Source organism: Pteronotus mesoamericanus, unplaced genomic scaffold (assembly GCF_021234165.1).
Source record: "Pteronotus mesoamericanus isolate MK-2021 breed Mesoamerican mustached bat unplaced genomic scaffold, CSHL_Meso_final scaffold_85, whole genome shotgun sequence".
Lineage (NCBI taxonomy): Eukaryota > Metazoa > Chordata > Mammalia > Chiroptera > Mormoopidae > Pteronotus > Pteronotus mesoamericanus.
The window spans coordinates 22434788-22455190 of NW_026555329.1; the positions used below are offsets into that span (position 1 = coordinate 22434788).

The window sequence follows — 20403 nt, forward strand, 5'->3', positions numbered from 1 at the left end:
CATTTTGACAAGCATAGTTAATATGTTAATTAGCTTTCAGACAGATGACGAAAGGAAAAGACTGACATGCTATCATGCTTCACACACCATGTTGGGGAGCACTGTACTTGATACCACAAGGTAGTGTTAATAAATACCGTGACCCCCAAAAAGCACTGTGATCTTGATGAAATAATTACGTATTAGCTACAGATAACTTAGTCACATTATGTTGAAAATTAATCCCTTAAAATAATCCCAAGTGACCTTCTGCTTTAGAAAACAAATGCCACTCTAAACATATTTATGAGCTTCTATACAGGAATATAAAGCTTATTTAGAGCAATGACCTCCACAGCTAGAACAGGACTTCATGACAAGTGAGGAACTAACTACATAGATAAGCTGCTTTTCACCTCTGCACTTCCCTTAATAGGGTTTATGGTTTTCAGCACTTAGTAAGCCTCTTTGGTTTAGAAGCTTAAAGATGATTTCCGACACGATGACTTTCAAAGAGTTATAGAATCCAAGAATTAAGAGAAGTTCTACACAAGACAATGTCCAATTTGATTACTCTGCCTCCTTCATGGAAGGAGACAAAGGTATCAGAGACTATGTTCTTTGATGAATGCTCACATTGCACAGTATGTTCACACCCACCATGGGGCTGTAGACCTTGGGCAGTAAATGACAATGCAGTGAGCTCTGATTTCCACCATTTGCCACCGATGTTAATGCATATGTGTCTTCAGTAATAGTTTTATTGCCTATGGCTATGTGAACAGAAAGCTGGAAACTGTAACACTGTGTAGGAATTGTTAGGTTTTAGTTACTACCCTTTTGCCCCAGGATAGTAAATGAACTGTAAAAATAGCCTGAAACCATTGCCACCTGCCTCCCTTCTATTGTCCATGGGTTAATATTTGCACTTCTCTTTCGTGCAGCTGAGCCATGACTCAATTATAGTCCCATTTCTAGGTCTTCATATAACCAGAATTGATGTCACTGGTTATGCAAAAATCAGTGCCCTGTGAATCTCTCTCTAACTGGAAAAACATGTACATTTTACCTGACATATAGGATAATAACATAATGGCTTTTAGAAAATAGCTTGGGATGAAATCAAATTCAGAATGACAGGCGCAGCATAGACAAAACTCAGATTTTAGGGCTTGGGAATGAAGAGCCAAGAAGCATAGGAAACAGCTCAAACAACACTTTTTATTACTTGCATTGGCCAATGAATAACCGTTGCACGCAGACAAAAAGGCATTTGGGGTCTACTATTTTGTATCTGTGTTCCTCATCAACTTAAATAGCAGTCTTCTTCTAATGCTTCACTATGTCTGTTTAAAGCAAATGGGCAGAAAGTACCCAAGCCTCCTTCCTTCAGAGAATGAACACACACATGCAAAAAAAAAAAAAAAAAAAAAAAAATTGGGAGCAAGGGATTGGGGGAGTGGGGGGAGGCAAAGACTGGAAATCAAATACTAATTCTCTGAAACAGACATATTAGCAAGTCACAATCCATGTGGCTCTTTGTACTATAAACAGCACTTATAAGGTTTGGGAAAAATTAGCCAATAGTGTATAAAAAACAGCTTCTCCCTATTATGAGGGTAGAGTCTTAACTGAATTGCCAAGCACAATGACAAACCTGGCTCCAAGCCACACATATTTCCAAACTATGTCCTATTAGCGGAGTCCTTAACTGACCTCACTGAAAGGAAACCCAGAATTTCCATACTAAAAAAATACAGAAAACCACTCCGTAACTCAAGAATATTAAGTAATGATTATTTGCATAACCTAGTATAAAGTATAAAGCGGAAGGGAGGAAGGGAATTAGAAAGTCAGTAACGAATACCTTGATGCATTAGAAAGTCAGTAACTAATACCTTGATGCATTCTTTGACCTTTATTTCCAATTTCTTCCTCCATTACAACTAATGATCAAAATGTCTTTTTTGCCCATCCCCATTTTGTGGGGGAAAAGAAAAATCCATGTAAAAAAAATTCTGAAGAAAACCAACAAAAAAGCCAGGAAGTGGGATGAAAAAATAGATTAGCTCAGCTCCTCAGTGAGAGGTGGTCATCCTTCTTTTCAGTGTTTTGGAATATGCATTGTGGTATTAGACTTACTAAAAGGCATCACAAAATTTATGGCAATGGATCTTAGGCTGTTTGATGACCCAGATTCTTTCATAGCTTTATCAAAAGCTAAACAGTCTACAACCCATAAAAATATTCATGTGTACACAAAAATTAAGTTGTATATAATTTCAGTGGTTTCAAAGATCCTGAAATCCCATTCCAAGGGGGTTTGCTGAAACCTAAATTAAGAAAATCTAAACTATGCCCTACCTCACAAGGAACTTGTTTTCCAACCATAAAATATCTGAACCACAAACATAAGAGAAGAAGCCAGACCTCATCACAGCCTCATTTACTAAAAGCCAAGATAACTGAGAGCAGAGCTGTGAAGTAAGCACATGGCAGTAAGGTAAACAAAATGTGCTGAAGTTTTATTGAGGTCATAAACGTTAATGAACATGTAGCTGAATCCTGTATACGGGGCACAGTCATTCATGGAAGATGATTCCTGCTAGAAAATAACCATGTGCTATGTAAACTATTTTGCTTTAAACACAATTGAGAGTCTAGAAAAGGATTTTTTTTTCCTATTAATAAAGGACATTTTCAGGAACCACTAGTAAGCCTTTCCTGGGTGCTAACAATTATTCCCTTATTTGATTATTTGATTCAGATTACACTGGACTGGGAACTCACTGGTACTGCATTATTAATAATAAGTATGCATTAAATCTCACCAGTCGTTGGGCCTCCTATGATTGGTTTTTAAGTTTTACTAAACCATCATGTGAAACTGAGACTCTACTGAAATTAAATTTACTGTGACCCTTTAAAAGAGTAGTTGTTTTATTTCATTTGGATAATTGGCACCAACAGTTTTCAGAAGTACACTGCACCAAATTAGGTGCCTGATAGTGACACCAAACTTTTCAGACCACTTATCTGAGCTTTATTGTGAACTTAAATGTGCTCACTACTCCTTCCAACCCATACTGTTGTTTGGAGATTTAAATATATGTCCTTGTTATAAAATAAAGCAATAAATTAAGACCCTTAGGGAAAACAAAATCACTGCACTGACAGTTAGAAAAATGTCTCTGCTCCTGTCCATCAAGAACCATTACCGGACCCCATCTGCAAGGCAGCCTCTGTTTAGAGAATAGTTGCAATCATGTTTTTTAAAAATCCAGCATCATTGCCACACACAGGCAAATGCTCCTCCACCATTAATCTTCATTCAAACTGTTAGAATGTTTGTCTAGGCTTGACCCAGACCAAGCACAAGAGATAGATTAGCTAGAGAAAAGCTTCTATTTCTCACCACATGTCAAGGCAGGTAGAATATTCAGTGGAGCCCAGGAGGACATCTGGAGGTCTGTACCATAAGGTAACCACTTCATTGGAGTATGTGTGGCTAGGGACCGATTTTGCTCTTGCAAGACCTGTGGGTTACATAAAACATAAAGAAGTTTAATAAGCATTAATGGAACAAGGGAATTTAAGTTTGAATGTTCACAGAGTTAAAGGTCAAACATGGCATTGTAATACAGAATCACGAATTCAATGTCAAGGTTACAAGAAAAGTCTACCTGTTTCAAGCACATGCTAATAAATGGTTTACATTCATAATAAAGCATGGTGAATTTAATAAAATCCCAGGAGAGTGAACAAATGATTCACCAATGGTTAGATATGACACAGAAGCACAGAAATCTTCTGGACTTTCCCAAGAATGTTTCACGGAACTCTAGTTCTGAGAGTTATAAATAATGTTATTAGAAAGGATTCTACACAGTGAGACTTCTCAGTGCCCTCAATTTTCCTAACATGTACTGTGAATCTGAAAGAAGACAGTATGACAGTTTTCTCAAGGGATATTCCCAAAACTTCTTTTGATTTCAGTGTTCTGTTAAACATTCACTAGGAAATGCTGAGTCAGGAAGCTCATTTGAAAACTAAATAAATAAATAATTATAAAGGAATAGTTAATTAAAATGTTTTCTAAGAATTTTTTAAAAACTGGGAAAATGGTACAATAATATGTTAGCCGATAATGTATGCATAGTGTGACCTCACAACCATACTTACGCATAGGAAAAAGAATGACAGAAAATACAGTTTTCCAAGTTTTCTGCGATGACTATGATTCTTTTTGAAGCACAAAATCTAAAGATGTTATTTTTTAAAAGAAAAAATCTGTGTGATAGCTTTGTATCTGGGTATGTTCATTAATGACAAGTGTAAAGTATTACTTATCACTGTGATGCTCAAAGCACATATAATATTTTTATAATATTTTACCATAAAAATTCTTTTTCATGTTCTGCTTATTTAAATTTTTTATGTAGTACTTAGAAACATGACTTTTTCCTGTTTATTAAACACTGGGTATTCCCTTTAGTATATTCTATGTAAATGTTAAAATTAATAGGACAGTTGGTGAGAAAAAATTTCTAATTAATTCAGCTATGTTCACAGTAATTCAATTTTTCTCCAATGAAGTTTCTATAATAATAGCATATTATAAGTTGGTTATTGTTTATAAGTATTCCATATTAAACTGTACAGATCATAAAGGCACATACATAAACATATGTGGTCCCCAATTTTTTTGCACATAAATAGAATAACTATGTTTGATAACAGATTTCTGAAACTTCTACTTCTTTTCTTTTTTAATTTATAGTAATAAGACATTTATATACCTTATGAAGTGATCACCCCGAAAAGTCTAATAACCATCGGACACCATACATAGTTATTAAAATATTATTGACTATATCCGCTATGCTGTGCTTTACATTCCTGTGACTATTTTTATAACTGGCAATTTGTACTTCTACATCTCTTTCACCTTTCCTCTGCAAGGTTTTTTCTACCTCAATTCAGGCAAAACTGAACAACAGACAGGACAATTAGAGTGGTTGTGTTTCCAGAATTTAGTATTCCCATCAAAAGGTTTAGTTCCTCAAATGAGCATGTTTCTACACAGAGACCAAAGAGCTCAGCACAAGTCCTGAAACAGGTTCTGACTAGTTCCATATGCTGTTGTCAAGTCAAAAGGGATGCCAACAACACTCCGGCTGGATTCCCTTGGCTTTCCTGAGGCCCTGTTGACAGAAAGCGAGGCCAGAGGGGTGGGAGAATGAAAACATCTGAGGTTTTCTTTGACAGCTCAGAAAACAAGGCTAGTGATAGAAAATTATGATATTCTCAGTTTTAAAGGGAGAACATGGCCTCGAAATAACTTAAAAATAGTGTACACCTGAATAATGGTATGTGATTTCAGGTCAATTATGTTCACTCTAAGTTTATAAAACTGGCTAAATATATCTGGAAAATATAAATAGAAAAGGCTTTGTCTACATTATTTTCCTCCTTCCCATATGTTTAGGTCAAGGACTGCCCAAGCTCCATTCATATAGGCCACACAACTTCCCGAATTGACAGTGAAAATGAGTTTTCCATTTCAAACTCTTCAATGTGCTAAGACAGTTTCTTCTTAAAATGATTTGCATTAAAGGTGCCATGTATTGAAGAATGTTATAATTTTAAGATACAGTCTTCTGCAATGTTTGAGAAAACACATCATCTTACTTTAATAAAATCAATTAAAACTGTTTCTGTGGAAAGTGTTCTGTGTATTGATAAATAATATTTCTATTCAGTTAAAAAGATAAATAAATCTCAAAACTTTTCAGAGAGGAGGAAAATATTAAAACAATGATTCAAAAAAAATAAAGTACACTTTGAAGTAGGAATATATAACTGTACTTTTTATAAATATTTTTGGTAAAGATATTGCTATGTATTTATACAGTTCATGCATCCAAACACACTTACTCATGCAAAATTTATTGAACTGCATCCTCCAGCTGAAGGAAAACTGTAGGACAGGATTAATTAGCACAGCATGTGTGAAAGCTTTCTTTCTCTGTTCCTTGTCAGTTGCTATGGTTACACTACAGGAAGAGAACTACACTACCTTTTAAAAAGGATGAAATTCATGGGTTATTATCAAAACTTCTTGCATTAATGTTTAGTGTGAATTAAAAGTCAAAAAGCAAAGTGAAATGCTAACCAGATGAGTCCAGGTTGCCTAAGTGGGTGCGCATATGAACAGGTGCACGTTGCTACAGGCACCTAAAATGGCTTGTGTAACAATTCAGAGAATCTGACTTTAAGATGTTACCATTTCTAACTAATCAAAGACTCTAAAGTACAATAAAAAAAAAATCCTCCTATTCAAGCCCTATTGCCAATTATTCAAAGATAGGCAACCTTGATACTAGCTAGCACAGCAGAATTCTAGACGAGTTCTGAAGATTTATAGTTAACCTTTTACCCAATGAAAGGATTCCTTTTCATACATCTTTAAGATGGTTAGCCAACATCTTCAGCTACCCTGAGCCTGGTTCTGCCCTCTACCAGGGACACAGAAGAAATCACATGGCTTCTAACATTTGCCCTAAGCTGACCAGTCACCCAGTATCAACCAATGGAGTCTCTCTAGACCTTAATACCTCTCTCAGCTGCAGTGGATGTTTTTGACCGCTCCTCTTCTTTTAAGTCTACTCCCTTGACTCCTCAGATATAAAAGAGTTGACAGGAATGACTTGGTTTCCTTCTGGGATCTTCTTCTATATGCCAGTTTTGTCTGGAGCTATATATTCAAACCAGGGCTTTCTCAAATGCATACACTCTGTAGGTTACTGTGGCTAGTGCCGTGTTTTGACGGTCATGGACAGGTGATTTCTCACAAGATTTCATCTCCAGCTTCTACTTGTCCATGGGCTTCAGATCTGGGTCTACCCTATTCCTCAGCAGACGCAGGACGAAGAATGTCCTGCAGGCACCCCACACAACCCCAACCCCAAGTCCCTACGGCCATCTCCACCATGAATATAGGGCACACCCCCTCCTGAGTCCAGGAGTAAATGCACATCCCTAGTACACTGCCATAGATTCCCCAAAACAATAAAAGTTTATTTTAGCCATACATGGATACACATTAGATTTTATATTCCATGGGCTTCTAATTATTCTTTCAAATTCCAATGCATCCTTTTTGCAGGTGGTAAAATTACTTGGAGACTTTGAGTAACCTCTCCAGTTCAATGGAGAAAAATCACTAAGCTCAGGATAGGGGTTCCACGATGATAATGCCCATGTCTTTACTTTGACTAAGGGATTGAAAAAGAACTGGTAACATCGACTTTTTTCTAATTAAATGGAATAATGGCAAAAGCTAGATGAATTTGCAAAAGTCAACTAAAATAAGATATAAAGGAGTATCTTTCACAACTTCGGTCTTTCCAGAGAATGGGCCACTTTTTGCTGCTTGTCACTGGTTTCTCTTTTTTGTTGTTGGTTTTGATCAGAGCAACTCCCACACCTCTCTCTCAATGTACCTTTTCCCCAAACTGAACAATCAGAAAATGAAGGTTATGTTCTTAGCTCATCACAAAATCAATCTCTCTGGGCCAGGGGCTTCTTTCTTCACAACTTGAATCCAAACAGACAAGAAGTATTTGGGTAACAGTTCACCCCCTGGCAGTTAGGCGAGAAAGAGGGAGACTCTCTGTTGCATGAATCAGTCCCTGGAGAAGAGCGCAGGGAGGCTTTTCTATTTCTTTTCCCATTCCACAGTCCTGGAGGAAGGGGGGTCAGGAATTTCTTTTTTCATACCAATTTATGCAGTCCTCTCCCTCCTAGAGAATCTACATTAAGTATCTTAGGAGGTATTAAAGCTATTTGAAAATCCTTTATTGCTACTATTAGAGTATATCAATAAACCACCAAATCAAAACAAAAAGTCATTTTTTTTCTGGTGTTTCCCCCCATTCTGGCTTTAACCTCTTTCTTCTCTGCTTGGCCAAGTTTCCTGGATGATCTTATTTCATCCTGTGGCTCTAGTACTATCTATATGTAGGTGATCTCAAATACATTATCTCTAAAATTAATCTTTCCCTAAATCTTTAGATTTCTCCATAAAAAATAGCCACTTAGATTTTCCACAGCTATCTTGAACATAACTCACCACTAATCATTGTCATCTATCCACACCAAAGCTAGGAGTCTTATTTCATTATAGGATATTTCCACTTAAAAAATTACAAAGTTCAATGGATTTTACTTTACAATTTCCCTCTTTGCTTCCTCATCCATAGGTATTCCTCATCATCTCTTACTGGATTGTTACACTAGCCTCGTGTCTGTCCATGACAAATAGATATCAACTTCAAAATATCTTTTAAATCTAGACAAAAAGAAATTATTTACACTTATTAAAATTATTTTATTGAAAATCAATTTAATTGAAACACTTAAAAATTTTTTTTAAATTGATTTTAGAGAGAGAGGAAGGGGAGAGAGGAAGTGAGAAACATTGACTGGTTGCCTCCCATATGCGCTCCAACCAAGGATCGAACCCACAGCCTAGGTATGTGTCCTGACTGGGAACTGAATCCCCAAACTTTTGGTGTATCGGACAAAGTTCCAACCAACCGAGACACATCGGCCAGGGTTGGAATGCTCTTTATTGTGAAAAATAATAAAAGACTTAAATACCCAATATTTTCCTACAAGCACTCTGAAAGTTGGACATCCTTCAATTCCTGCCCCATGTTTGCCATCATAGGAAGCAGAAATGAGGGCATTTTACGGACAGGTATATGCTTTTTTATACTGCTGATCACTGAACAACATGGTTGAACTGTGTGAGTCCACTTATACATGGATTTTTTTTCCCTTATAAGTTTCTGAATTACATTTTTTCTTTAGCTTACTTTATTGTAAGAATACAGTGTACATACATACACAGGGTGGGGCACAAGTAGGTTTATAGTTGTGAGAACATGAAACAGTTTATGCTTATATTATTACTTATTAAGTATTATATTTTCCATATGTACAAGTATAAACCTACTTTTGCCTACCCTGTATATATATAATCATACAAAATATGTGTTTTGATTGTTTGTTATGACTAAAACTTCTGGTCAACAGTAAGCTATTAGTAGTTAAGTTTTTGGGGAGTCAAAAGTTATACACAGGCTTTGGACTGTGTGGGGGTGTTGGTGCCCCCAAGCCCCACATTGTTCAAGAGTCAGCTGTACATTTAACAACATGGTGCTGTTGAAAGTGGAAAGAAGTTCTGAGAATAGAATTAGGTCTTTTTCTTTCCTTTGAATAAAACCTCTTTGGTTTGTTTGTGTCCAGACTTCTATTTTAACAGAACTACTCTTACAGGATAACAAAATCCCTTAAAAATGTTTTGATTGGCAAACTTCAGAGTCTTTCAGCTGAATAAGAGGAGTTTTTGAAAATCAATTCTAATAAAATAAAATTAAGTCCAGATGACATTTAAACATGTTAAGACAATATTTTATTTTGCTCTGACTTTATTTAATCATCTTTGAATTTTTTAGGCTAATAAATTATTACTAATTTCTTACTATCCTAAAGGGCATAGATTTTTCTAAATATCTTTCATCTTAAATAACAGAAATAATCACAACATTTTAATACAGACGTTCTCAATTAGAAAAAAATATTCAAGTAATTGAATTTCATATATAGAAAAACTTTATTTTTTCCTATTTTGTATAGAAGATAAAAACAATATACTTCTCTGGTAAATGCTGATTTAAATGAAATTAATAGGTGTGACAGAAAGACCAATTAGTCAAAATTCTTTGGCTGGAAACCATATAAGGAATTTTTTTTTTTTTTTTTTTTTTTTGTCAGAGCGTTAGGCTATATATTGGGAGACTTGTGATATAAAAAAACTGAATTCCTAATAGTGGTTTAGACACCAGTTCGTTAGGTCTTCTTGAGGAAGTCACTTAAGCTCTCCTGCTTATGTTATATGTAAAATAATGAAACTGAGATCAAAGTCAGCAAACTACAACCTGCAAGCCACCTACCAGTCTTTCTAAACAAATTTTGCTGAAACACAGCTATACCCATTCCCTCCCATATTGTCTATGGCTGCACTTGCACTAAACGGCAGAGCTGAGGAGTTGAGAGACCCATGAGGCTACAATAAACAGTACCTGGCCTTTTAAGAAAAAAGTGTGTTGACCCATGGGTCAGACAGGAAACTTCAGAGTCCATCCAAGTGCAAGCATACCTCATTTTATTGCACTTCACTTCATTACACTTCATGGATTTTTTTTTTTTTTTTAACAAATTGAAGGTTTGTGGCAGCTCTGCAAGGAGCACGTCTCTTTGCACAGTTTTTTCAACAGCATTTGCTCACTTCATGGCTCTGTGTCTGTCACATTTTGGTAATTCTCACAATACTTCAAACTTTTTCATTTTTATCTTTGTTATGGTGGTCTGTTGTCAGTTACTTATGATGTCACTTTTGTAATTGTTTGGGGGCACCAAGAACCTTACCCATATAAGATGGCAAAGTTAACCATTAATGTTTTGAGTGTTCTGACTGCTCTGCAGACCATCTATCCTTGATCTCCATCCCCTTGCTCAGGCCTCCCTATTTCCTGAGACACAACAATATTGAAATTAGGCTCTTAATAGCTCTTCGATGACCTCTAAGTATTCAAGGGAAAGGGAGAGTCACATATCTTTCACTTTAAATCAAAAGGCAGAAATTATTAAGTTTGGTGAGGAAGGCATGTCAAAAACTGAGACAGGCTGAAAGCTAGGCCTCTTGTTCCAAACAGTCAGCCAAATTGTGAATGGAAAGGAAAAGTTCTTGAAGAAAGTTAAAAGTGTTACTTTAGTGAACACATGAATAATAAGAAAGCAAAACATCCTTATTGGCAAAAGTTTTAGTGGTATGGATAGATCAAACCAGCCCCAACATTCCTTTAAGCCAAAGCCGAATGCACAGCAAGGCTCAAACTCTCTTCCAATCTATGAAGGTGGAGAGAAGTAAGAAAGTTGCAGAAGAAAAATCTGAAGCTAACAGAGCCTGGTTCATGAGGTTTAAGGGAAGAAACTGTGTCCATAACATAAGTGCAAGGTGAAATAGCAAGTGCTGATGTAAAAGCTGCAGTAAGTTATCCAGGAGATTTGATTAATTAAGTTGGCTACACTAAAGAACAGATTTTCAATGGAGACAAAATAGCTCTATATTGGAAGAAGATGCCATCTAGTACTTTCAAAGCTATAGAGAAGTTAAGGCCTGACTTCAAAGCTTCAAAGGACAGGCTGACTCTCTTGATAGGGGCTAACGCAACTCATGACTTGAATGTGAAACAAATGCTCATAAAACATTCCAAAAGTTGTAGGGTTCTTATGAATTATGCTAAATCTACTCTGCCTGTGCTCTGTAAATAGAACAACAAAGCCTGAATGACAGCACATCTCTTTACAATACGGTTTCCTGATGTTTTAAGCCCACAGTTTCCATCTACTTCTCAGAAAAAAAAAAGATTTCTTTCAAAATATTACTGCTCACTGGCAATTCCCCTGGCCACCTGAGAGCTCTGATGAAGATGTAAAACAAGATTAATGTCATTTTCATGTCTGTTAACACAACATCCATTTTGCAGTCTATGGGTTAGGAATAAATCGCCTTTCAGGTCTCCATTTATTTAAGAAATACATTTTGTAAGCAGCCATAGATAGTGATTCCTCTGATGGACTTGGGAAAAGTAAACTGAAAACCTTCTGAAAGGATTCATCCTTCTAGAGGTCAATAAGGACATTCATGATGCATGGGAAGAGGTCAAATATATGAACATTAATAGGAGTTTGGAAGAAGTTGATTTCAACCCTCATGAATGACTTTGAGGAGTTCAAGACTTCAGTGAAGAAAGTAACTTTAGATGTGGTGAAAATAGCAAGAGAATCAGAATTAGAAGTGAGCCTGAAGATGTAACTGAATTGCTGCAATCTCATGATAAAAATTGAATGAATGAAGAGTTGCTTCTTATGAATGAGCAAAAAAAGTAGTCTCTTAAGATGTAATCTACACCTGATGAAGATGCTGTGAAGATTGTTGAAATGAAAATAAAGGATTTAGAATATTATATAAACTTAGTTGATAAAGCTGTGGCAGAGTTTTATAGGATTGATTCCAATTTTGAAAGAAGTTGTACTGTGGGTAAAATGCTATCAAATAGCATTGCATAAAAGAGAGAAATTATTTGTGAAAGGAAGAGTCAACCAATACAGCAATCTCCATTGTTGTCTTAAGAAATTGCCACAGCCACCCCAATCTTCAGCAACCACCATTCTGATTGGTCAGCAGCCATTAACATTGAGGCAAGACCCTCCACCAGCAAAAAGATTACAACTCACTGAAGACTCAGATAATAGTATTCCATAGAAATGAAGTATTTTTTTAAGTAAGGCATGTTCATTGTGTTCTTATACATAGTACTATTATTGCACACATAGTAGACTACAGTATGGTGCAAACATAACTATTTTTTAAAACAGTTTGTGGATATAAATGTTTTATTGGTATATTGCAATAAATTGGATAAAAATAGAGATATGACTGGAATTTACAACCATAGCCCATAATATCAGTTTTACATATGCCAAAACAGCCTTATTATTCTCAATGGATGATATTTAATCATTTTAATGTGTTTTAACTCACAGCAGTACAGAATACAATGGTGCCTTTTTATATAGATGTAGTTAAAAAGATGCTATTTCAAATAAAAAGGATTCTTCTGCTATGTGAAATAAGTGAGACAGAGAAAGAAAAATTCTTCATGATTTTACTTATATGTAGAATCTAAAGAACAAAATAAAGGAACAAACCAAACAGAAACAGACTCATAGATACAGACTAACTGTTGCCAGAGGGGTGGGGGATTTGGGGGCTGGGTGGGAAAGGCAAATGTATTAAGAAACAAAAGGGTCACAGGGACATAAAGTATACCATAGATAATATAGTCAATAATATTGTAATAACCATGTATGGTGCCAGGTGGGTTCTAGAATTATTAGGGGGATCACTTCGTAAATTATGTAATTGTCTAACCACTATGCTATACACCTGAAACAAATATAAAATAATATTGAATATCAGACTGTAATTGAAAAATAAGAAAATAAATGAATTTTTTTTAAAAAAGAAAAGCAAAGGGAAAGGCACATTATAACATAAACATAACATCTGTATGCACTGGGAAATCAGAAAATTCATGTGACTTGCTTTATTGCAGTAGTCTGGAAGTGAACGCACAGTATCTCTGAGGTGTGCCTGTACTAAAACTCAGTGATCCTAAGAAACTATTACTAAAAATCTTGTTCATTAAATGTATGAAGATCATATATGCTTAAGTTCTTGAAGAGCCCTTACATAATTTCACCTCAATGATCCTATCACATCACATCTGCATACGCAGGGAATGCAAAATCATTTTCACATGGCTGTATGTGAATATGGCAGCATTGTCACAGTTCGCTGGTTTACATTTCATTTTGTAGTTTCTGTTTCTCAGTTTATGAAACTTGGTGTTATTATTCCATGACTGGATGACAATACAGAGAATGAATTGTATAACCTGAAAAAATCAGCAATTTTGATGAATTTCCATTATTCATGCTCATTTGTTTCCAATTTTTAAAAATCAAAAGTGAAACATGCTAAACTCATCATAAGAATCTAAGTTTCAAATCAAGATATAAGACTCAAAACTTTTAGGCCATTTGCTTATAGATTAATATATACCTCAAATATTATATAAGTATGGACCTGTATGTGTTAAAGAGATTATTAATTGAATGATTGCATATATAATTAAGTCAAACAACATAAGAATAATTATAATTTTATGCCAGAAGTATGCTTTGCACTTAACAGTAAGGGAGACGATCTACAAAGATTAAATTATCATGTACATGACATTTGAAATGCCAATATATCTTCTAATTTTTTTTTTTTAAGTTTTAAAGAGAAGAAATTAGAGTGAATGTTCCTCTGACTTAGGAGAAAGCATTCCCATTTCCTCCCTAAACCACTCAAGTAAAAAAAAAAGTGTGTGTGTGTGTGTGTTGGGGGCAACATCCTTACCTGGTCTTATTATGGGTAATACTAAAATATGAAAATCAGTGGATATGCTAGTACTTAGAGGCAACCTGATGAAAATTTATTGAGCGGTTTTGATCTGTTAGGTGCTGTAAGGGTTTTTAAATGTATGATATCATTTAATCATTGCAACAACCCAGATGGTAGGGTGGTTGTTAGTACCCCAATTTAACAGAAAGGAGACTAATTTACTCCAGGTCACACAGCAATAAGTGGCCGTGCCAGGATCTGAATGCAGGCAGTGCCACGCCTCCCCAGGAAGCCTGGGAATTAGGGAACAAATGTGTTCCTGGGCTCCGGGCAGGCAGGGGCGTAGACCCAGCGGGTCCGAGAATGGTGATGGGTCAGTCTGGTGAGAGAGGGAGAAGGATGGGGTAAGAACAGGGAGGCAGGGGAGAAAAGAAAGAAAAGTGATGAGAAAACACAAGATGGAAGGGTGTTCCCAAAATGTAAGTAAACTCAAGAGAAAATGACTGGTATTGCCCAGAATGCCTCACTGTTGTCAAGCAAAAAACTCTCAAGGAAAAGAGAAATTTGATAAGGAAGTACTCAGGAGAAACCTTCAGGAACCTTCAAGTAGGGTCTGGTTGCTGAAATGGAAACAGTTCTTATCTGCCGCTTTCTTTCTTTTAAAGTGAAAATTGGTAGAGGGTGGAGAAGGAGGCCTATTTATCTCACAGGACCCCGAGGGCCCTCTTTTCCCCCAGAAACCTCAAACCTGGGTGTGGTTAGAGCTAATCTCAAGTATATGTAATAATGACACATAAAAAAAAAGTTCTGAGATGTCTTTCTGAAGTGAATTTTTACAGTATTTCATGAGATGAAAATAGGTAATTACTTTCAAATTGAATTCAGAGGTTTTTATGTTTTTACAACAGTAACATCCAACTGAATCAGTTCAAATTAATGAGGCAATTTTGAGCAAATTCAAGGAAAAAGAGGTTTGAGTCATACTGAATCATTACATTTTTTATTTCATGGTTGCTGCCCAATTTTTCTGAATTATTTTCTCTCATGCTTTTAGTTTTGTCTTCTGCCATACTCTTTGAGCAGAGGTCAAGTTAAATTTTGGAGAGTCTCAACACTGTACTCAATACAGAATTCCACATATTATAGTGAAAAGAAAATGTCTTTTAACAGATATGCATGTTTATTTGATGGTTTGATGAAAAGTGACACTTGGTGACAATCTTGGTTATCCTGTAACTGGAAGTTGGGCATCAGTAATGTAATAAATAAATAAACTTCAAATCTTCTCATAAAGGAGGTATACTGGGCATTTAGGGAATAATTTCAAAGATACATTAATTGAAAAAAAATATATATATATCACAATCACCGCAGAGAAGAGTCACAGAGCTCTCATGCTAGAAAGGACCTCAGACAGTCACCCGTATCCTCTCTTATGAGAAGGACGCTGAGGTCCACTCTGCCTCTACTGTGTCAAATCCGTTCCCTTTTTTTCTGTCCTCACTGCCACTGCCACGTTAGGCCCAAACGTATTCTTCCTGGGGAAGAATTCTTTAACCCACGTGGTCTCCCAGCTGCTGTGTTTGCCTTTCTAGTCCTTTTCCACTGTCCCAGGAAGAGAGGGTTCTGTGCAGTGTGAGAGCTTCCCCTCACACTGTTTAAGGTGGGGCCACTAACAAGCTCTGTGATTTCTTGATTTCCGCCCCCCATACCCCCACCCCAAAGGCTGACCTTAATGAGCCTGTAATTAAGAGTCCTTGGACCCTGGCCTCAAGTTGGTTTTGGCCAGTGGGAGGCGCACTGACCAAAGATCATAGAGAAAGCAAAGAGTGAGGGTGGTGTGTTTGTTCCCTGGCTCCTTCCCAGCTGGACAGGGGAATGGCAGTGACTAAGTCCTCCCTTGGAAGGCTACTGCTCTTACTCAGTGGGTTGCAGAATCATATTCTCTCTTAATCCTGTAGTGGAAGGGTGGTAAACACTTTCCACTATTGCCAACCAAAGGGGCTTCATATCTTTAACCCTGTCCATTTTCATACATAGTCTCTCCATCAAATTTGCCTCGATCATCCCATTTGAGACAATAGGTCCCTGAGATTATGATCATACCTGAGTCATAAGGTATTTGTGTGAGTTAAATGAGAAATGCGTGGAAAATGCTTAATTGTGCACTTGACCTATAGAAACACCAGACACATACTGGTTGTTATCAATCTGATCAGGTCACTCTTCTGCTAACTAGCTAATGCATCCCCTGGGCTTTATCCTGAATGTTTAAACTCCAAGGAATAAACCCCTTGCAATTACTCCAGCCTTGTTTCTTCTTATCCCTTTCTATGTTCTAGACAACTGTTAGCAGCCCATCATATTACCTGTCATTATCTGCTTTAACATCCATTTCTTTGCACAGCATATTCTCCTATCTTGAAATGCCATACTCAGCTGTGGATTCCTACATGTCCTTCAAAACTATACTCTGGCCAACTCTTCCAGAAGCTTCCTTGACCTGTCCTCTGCTCGCTGGTCCAGGTAATGAGCCTGCCTTTGTTTTCTGGCTGACCTCAGCCTTGAGCTTGCAAGGACACCCTAAGTCACTCATTTACATGTCAGCCCCCACCTGCCCAACACGAGACTGCAGTTTCCCTTGAAAGTAGGATCATGGTTCATTCGCCTCTTTATCCCCAGTTCCTGGTACAGTGTGAGGCCCATAGCGAGTCTGTTGTTGGACCGACATACGTGGTTAGAACAGCCACTTATCATGAACCCCTGTGGCAGTGTTCCCATAGCCGGTGGCATGTGTGTGTTGTCCTGGACAACAGGGAGATGACCCCAATCCGACCTCATCCAGAGTACCTCTGCTTTTACCTCTTATACGCCTTGCGACTTTGTGTCAGATTTCAATAGAAAATCGGTCCCTGGATTTTAAATTGTTTAAAAACCTAATGTGAGTAAAACTGAATTACATAAAAGGTCATGACCCATATTTTTTTGGTAATAAGTACACACAAAACATACATAAAACACCTTCATCCTTTTATGATGCTCACATGTACATTAAATAAAAATACAAAAAGATGTCATACCATAACTATGAACATACAAACTACTGGTTCTTAACCTACTTTCCTAAGAAATCCCATAATTTCTAAACTGTATCTAATATGATACTTAAAATTTAGATAAATGAAACTTCAAGAATTAACCAATCTCTCCTCCAAATTTTTAGATTACATCTGGTTCTCTGTTCAGCTCATTTGGCAGTAGGCATGTAAAACTGTTTTTTATTCGTCTTTTTACTTCTACGTTTCTCTCTCCATCTCCGCCATGACCCCCATGAGCAAGCATCACTTCTCATGACGGCTGCATTCCTTACTGCCTCTCTCCACCCCTCCTGTAAACTGTCATGACACCAGGTCTTCCGTAAAGTGCAGCGCTGAGCCAAGGCCGAGTCTGTCTAAAGCACAGTCAGATACGGGATCAGTTTGCATCTGCTTCCCAGGATCCCACCTATGAACAGCAGTCCTCAGATGTGTTAAACCAGTGTAGATCCCAACTACCGCAGTGCTGCTGCTGTCTCTGAGGCTCATGGCACCGTAGCTGCCTCTCAGAGGGTTAACCCAAGCATAGGAGGAAGTGTGTCCAGACCAGAGAGGGTTTGTTTTTTTTTTTTAAACCTTGAGGAGAAGGAGTACAAAAACACTCATTTCAAAGCTTCCAGCTGTTCAGTTTTACTGAAGGGAGATACCTGAATTTACCTTTGGGGCTCAGTGTTCCTTTAATCTAAGAAAACCAACTCAATGGCAATTTCTGTTATATAAATGTAAAGCAAGTAAGTCCCTACGTACTGTTCTGGGTCAAACTGTGAAATTAACCGGGATCTTGATTTTCAAAAAGAGCAAAGCACTTAATGTAAACTGGGTGCATGTTTTGTCAGATCTAATAGGTTTCTGAGACTTTGGGTTTCTTTGAAGATGTTTGTTGCCTCAAGAAATACAGTACATGATACTTCCCCTAATTGTTGAGCAGAGGTTTTCGGGAACCCAGAGGACTGAAAAAAAAAGGTAGGTGATGAGCGCTATTCTCCACCTTACATAGGAGTGGACCAATGAAGCCCAGCTTGTAATAACATTTAAGTCTAAATTCTATGGAGCATACTGATACTGTATCATTGGTTGTGTCTTGGTATAAATATTAAGTGCTCTGAGTGTTTACTGGGGCTGCAGGCCAACGCCCCCAGGCCTGCGGCTAGGAGACAAAAGGGGAATGCCATGATCTGAACTTAGACCTTCCAGGGGCCTTAGATTCTTAGAAGGAGGGAACTGCCTCTTTTTGGAGTCTTGAGGCCTGAATTCCAGGTGCACCACTGAGGTACACTCACGTTGGGAGACAGAAGTCAGGCTGAGGCCGAGAGAGATAAGCAGGAGAGAAGCAGAGAACCCCTTTATTTCATGCTGAGGAGGGGCCTCTATGTGCTGAGCAGAACGCTTCAAACAGAAGCCAGTCCCATCCCTGAGCTGCAACGCCCCGCCCTTCATCAAATGCTCAACCTTCATTAAATCTGCTTCGAAATGACAGCCTGATGTCCACTGCAGCGTGGCAGCCAAAGGGAGGGCCTGCTTTGCCCTTGGGCAGATGGCAGAGGAGGCCGGAATGACCAGTGCCAATGTTCTGCAGTGGAGCAGGCCTGGCGCGTCACAGGCGTGGTGAGAGGCCCGTGAGGCGGAAGTCACTGCACCCAGCACAGCCACGCTTCCTGTCCCCTCCCCACATGCCCTTCTCTGCCACTTCCCACATCGAATTCGAATTCTAGCTCGTCCTCAAAGTCCTCCCATGCACTGCTCCAAAGCCAGAAGTCATTCTTGCTGTTGTGGACATCCACGAGATTCCACTGCACCTCAGATGTGTCACAAGGCACTTTCCCTTGAAGCACTGCAGCCACTGGAGAGTGATGCTAACCTATTTAAGGAGAGGCCTGTCTGATTCTTGCAAGTCCCCAGAGTCAGCACAGGTGTAGAATGGGTAATGTGTTCGCTGAGTTGACTGGCTGAACTGAACGGAAAAGTCACTGGGTATGTTTCAGAGGTTTCAGAGAGTGATCAATGGCACCTTTATATTCTATGTGCTTATCCTCTATTTATACCGACAAAGACTTATATGCATGGTTATTCATTGCGACATTGTTTATAGCAAAATACTAAAAATATCCTCAAATTCCAGGAAGAAAATAGCTAAATAAATTATGGTATAGCTACAAAATACAGCCAATGAGGCCAGTAATCTACTGTGCTAATATGGAACCAACTATTGTCAAGGGAAAAGGCAAAAGAAAGAACAAGGGGCATGTTGTGTACTATTTGCATTAAAAATAGCTTATATATGCATATTATATCTCTGGAGGACCTGCGTAGCCAGTAAAAGCAACTGGCTGTAGGGAAGGAAGCAAGGAAAAGAAGGGAGAAGGAAACTTAATTTTCACTTTACTTCCATTTTCTACTCTTTGAAATGTCTATTACTGTGTGTGCATGTTACCTACTGAAAAAATAAGAAGCTGTTTTTAAAAGAGAGAAAGAGAAAGAGTCACATAAGTCCCTCCCAGCTCCGTGCAGTCTTAGCACACCCACCCTGCCTCTAACCTAAGATTCCAGTGTGTTTCTTTATGTTTTATCATTTGAGTCCTGAAATAGTCATTGGTTTGAAATGCCAATGCTTTCCTGGTGTGGCAGGGAAACTCATGGCTGGCAGCACTAAGCTAATCACTGGGTCGAACAAGCCGAAATAAATTATTATTTAAATAGTCTCACCACTACAACCAAGTAGCCTTCTAAAGCTTAGGCTTTCTGCATAATTGCCAGTTTAGCTTCTGAGACCTAGGATAAACTGGCAGAAGCAATTTGAATCATTAGGCAATTTCCAAGTTAAAAAAAAAATTTTTTTCCTTGAAGGGAATCTTGGTTGCAAGTATAAAACTTGTAATAGATTTCCCTAAGATGAAAGTGTCAAAACTGCCCAAGCAGCTAAAATTTGTTACAAAATTTATAATTCATACAATGTAGCTTTCATTTCTACATCCAATCTAACCACATGAAGTCATGCCATCTAAATAATTAAGACCTAATGGATGTAAGAATATATTGTAGTTGGGAAGATTTTAAGAAGTTCGAACTCAGAATCAGGAACCTGACAATCTATTTATCCTTCCTTGTCAGCAAACATCACACATGCTAAGTTTTAAAGGTCCAAGAATGTTCCCAGAAGACTGCCATGGTTTTAAAAGAGCTGTCAGCTATAAAATGTAAATTCATCTATTGCTATAGGAGACAACTGTCTTATCCTTTCAGAAT

At 37.6% G+C, this 20403-nt stretch overlaps 1 protein-coding gene across 2 annotated transcripts in view; it reads right to left on the reverse strand.

Annotated features, from left to right (window-relative positions):
- The window catches only part of CDK14 (cyclin dependent kinase 14), a 537382-nt gene that overhangs the window by 224528 nt on the left and 292451 nt on the right, over positions 1–20403 (reverse strand). For both annotated transcript variants that reach the window (XM_054564177.1, XM_054564178.1), the window contains one exon: positions 3395–3515. In XM_054564177.1, the coding sequence (XP_054420152.1) occupies positions 3395–3515 (121 nt within the window). The remainder of the gene's footprint in view (positions 1–3394; positions 3516–20403) is intronic.